General features: G+C 43.3%; 1 protein-coding gene across 1 annotated transcript; it reads left to right on the top strand.

Annotated features, from left to right (window-relative positions):
- Positions 1-301: 301 nt before the first annotated feature.
- On the top strand, positions 302-727 carry LOC102381404 (protein FAM183B). The gene has a single exon (XM_006027531.1). The coding sequence runs from the start codon at positions 302-304 to the stop codon at positions 725-727; it is 426 nt and encodes a 141-aa protein (XP_006027593.1).
- The last annotated feature ends 2557 nt before the right edge of the window (positions 728-3284 follow it).

Here is a 3284-nt window from a genome sequence, read left to right as displayed (position 1 = left end):
CTGCCAGAAGGGAGAAGAGCTGGAACACTGCACAACCACGAACACCTCTAACCCCTGTGATTGTACTGCCAATGGGTTAATCTGCTCACCATCCTCACATAGCTTCTCCCATCCTAGGACCTGGTTCTGATGTCATAATGCCATTGCTTATTTTTCCCACTGTATGTACAGACCCACCTCCACCCCCGGGATTGGTTGTGGAGGACTCTGATGTCAAAATGCCACCACTCAATTGGTTATCAAGTCACAAACTCCAGGCACATATAAATGCCCGGCCATGGCACAATGTAAAAGTCGAGCCATGGCGCTGCGTGGTGCGGACAAAGAGGCAGTAGATGCAGTGCACCGGGACCAGATATTCCGAGAGACAGTGCAGAAGGAGCTGCGCTGCCAGCACCTGCACACGCACTTCAGCTTGAACCCGCAGTGCCGTATCCACACATTCACTAGGAAACCAATGTCTTGGCACGACAATGTGGAGGAGCCTGTGGACACTGAATTTCTGAATCTCATTCACCATGCAACATTGGAGCCAAGCAAGAAATATTCAGAGCCACAGACAGAGAGCCAGGAAATTGGTTGGAACAGCACACCTTTGATCAGCATGGACCGCAGTGACCGCAGGCTCTATTTTCCACGCCGGAAGACCGAGATCACCAAGCACATGGAAGCTATATGGAGCCTAAAGGAACAGAGTGGGAACACGAAGGGTGGCTCTGCTACGTAGGCGGGTGGGTGATGACAATTTTCCACACAATTTCTGCCTCCTTGTGCCATTTGTACATATGTGCATTACATGGGTATTGATTTCTGGAAGGGGCATTTTTTGAATGAAGGAGAATGAGGGAGTAATTGCTGTCTGGCCAGGCCTGTAAGCTGATCATGGTTACAACATAAATCAGTTTTCAATGGTTGCTTGCAGTGGATTTTTCAGAGGGGAAATAGAAGAAACAGAATATGGGTAGAGTGGTCCATCCTCTGTGAGTCCCTTCCAGCCAGCCACAGACATAAGGTTTTGGATGTTCTAGTGTTGGATTACATTCCTGATGGTTTTGTGAAACAGCCCCTGATGGACTTGTCTTCCATAAGTTTGTCCAGTCCTTTTTTTGAACCCTATTATTCTGCTGGCCTCCATGACCAAGGCAAATGATTAGGTTGCCTAGCCATCTTGGGTTTTTAGGACAGTTGCATATTTTGGAACCATGCCCCAGTGTCCCAAGAGAGTCCTTATAATCTAAATGTTTGTTCGGAACTTGCAAAACTCAGATTCTTTACTACACAGGTATGATGTGGTCTGTAATCCACCAGAGTGGTGCAGAGGTGCTGGAGTAGGTTGTCAAGGTGGCTACTGAGTGGAGCCAAAAGGCATAGGTCAGTCCCTCTTCCCCCAAACATTCTGCACCATCTGGGTGTGTCATGTGTCAGTATACTGCTTCATGGAGGCTCATTAACTCCATCTCTCAGCAGATCAAGTTGCCTCATCTGCAGTGCCACTCCACAACTAGACAGCTTCTGGTTCTGGTGGGGTCTGAAATGAGTTTTGTTTAGTGTCCTGAATTTGGATTCTTAAGAGTTGGTTGATTGACTTCAGATGCATTGCAGTGACTGGTCTTTGTCTGCATGCCTAGCATGACAAAGAGGTGCTATCTGTCCCTGCTGTGTGCCTGTTTAAATACAAGGCTGTAGAACTTAATCAAGCTGGGGGCCTGTTTGATGAGAAAAGCTAAGCCTGAGAGAGGGAACTTGGTCTGGATTTTTATAGTGTTTCATCATGTAGATCAACATTTCTCTCAAATCAACTAAGACATCTTATGCAACAGCCCTTCCTTCAGTGTTTTAGTATGCAGACCACCTACACGCAGCTTTTTTCTCCTCATGCAGGCTGGCTGAACAGTCTGTCTTGATTAGATCCTATAGCTCTGGTTCTGTTTCAAATTCTTTTGATATTTGTCTTATCATATCTACCAATTCGTACTCAAAGTGCTAACAAAAGATGGAAGACAAGCTAGTGCATTTAATGCGACATTTAAAGCTATCTTTGTTTTGATGTGCTATTACTCAGTATTCTTGTCTCTGAGTACATTGCAGAGAGAATATAGACACCTGACCTACAATCAAAGCTGCAAAGACTTTTTAAGATGGGTCCACATAGTCAGAAGTCATTGTAATCAACAACAATATTCCTAATGCAAAAGAGAAATCAAGATACAATGATGTAAAGAAAATCTAGTATGTCTAGGCCTGGTCTTACCCTGGCTTTTTCTGATATCACAGTTACAAGTGACAATAGGATGCTGGTTGTTTTAAAAAGATCAGTAGAAGATGCATTCCCATGGGTTCCCTTTACTAGCTTCGGTGAATATACAATGAACCAAACCCCAGCACCACAAATATCACATTGCACTGGAATACACAAGAGAAAAGGGCCTGAGGCCAGATCGGATGAGCAATGGCAGGGTTTCCATAATAAAGAAAACAGATAGTTTGGAATTGTTTGTAGGTTCACAGTAACCAATATAGCAGGTTAATAATTGTGTCATTTCTTTCAATGTAACTGTTCCATAGGGGTTCTTAGAAATTAAATTAACAGTAACCAGCTGAACTTTGACTAAGGAAGAATATATACTGTATCTGACCTTCAGCTAGTACAGCCAAAAAGAAACCAAAAAGAAGATGATGTAATGGTTAGCCAAGCTATTAATAGATTATTATGATTAATTATGTGTGTGTGTGTGTAAACCCAAGGAAGCCCCAGGCCTCATTGCACCATTTATGCAAACACAAAGGAAGAGTCTTGGAACAAAAAAAAATTACGGATAAGATGAGTAAAAGATAGAAGGGGAAAGAGACCTACACATGAGTTAAGTGAATTGCCAGTGATTATAAAGCATGTCAGTAGCAGAGTTGCAAATAGCATCAAGTGGTCAGAGTCTGTTTCAACTATTAGATGTGTAACTGGATTTAGGCACTTACGTGTGATTCTGTTCCACCCTGCTTGAACTCCTGAAAAAACTGTGAATACAAAAGGTGGGTGGGGCCTTTTCCTCCTCCTCCACACTGCTTTTTTGTGACTCAGTTTAGAGTCAGAGAATGGTATGCTACAAAAATAGATAGATTAATGAATTTTCAGGACTTGAACAAGGTGAGATAGTATTGTGCATAAGCCAGTAAATGCACTCACACACCTAATAGATGGAATAGAATTGGGGCCAAGGTCTCCAGATTCCCGTACCTTTATCTTAGGCACTGGACTGCACTGCCTCATGACAGTGGTTTGTTGCTGA

Source organism: Alligator sinensis, unplaced genomic scaffold (genome assembly GCF_000455745.1).
Source record: "Alligator sinensis unplaced genomic scaffold, ASM45574v1 scaffold320_1, whole genome shotgun sequence".
NCBI classification, from domain to species: domain Eukaryota; kingdom Metazoa; phylum Chordata; order Crocodylia; family Alligatoridae; genus Alligator; species Alligator sinensis.
The sequence above is the reverse complement of the archived record's forward strand: the minus strand, read 5'-3'. Positions and strand labels throughout refer to the sequence as shown.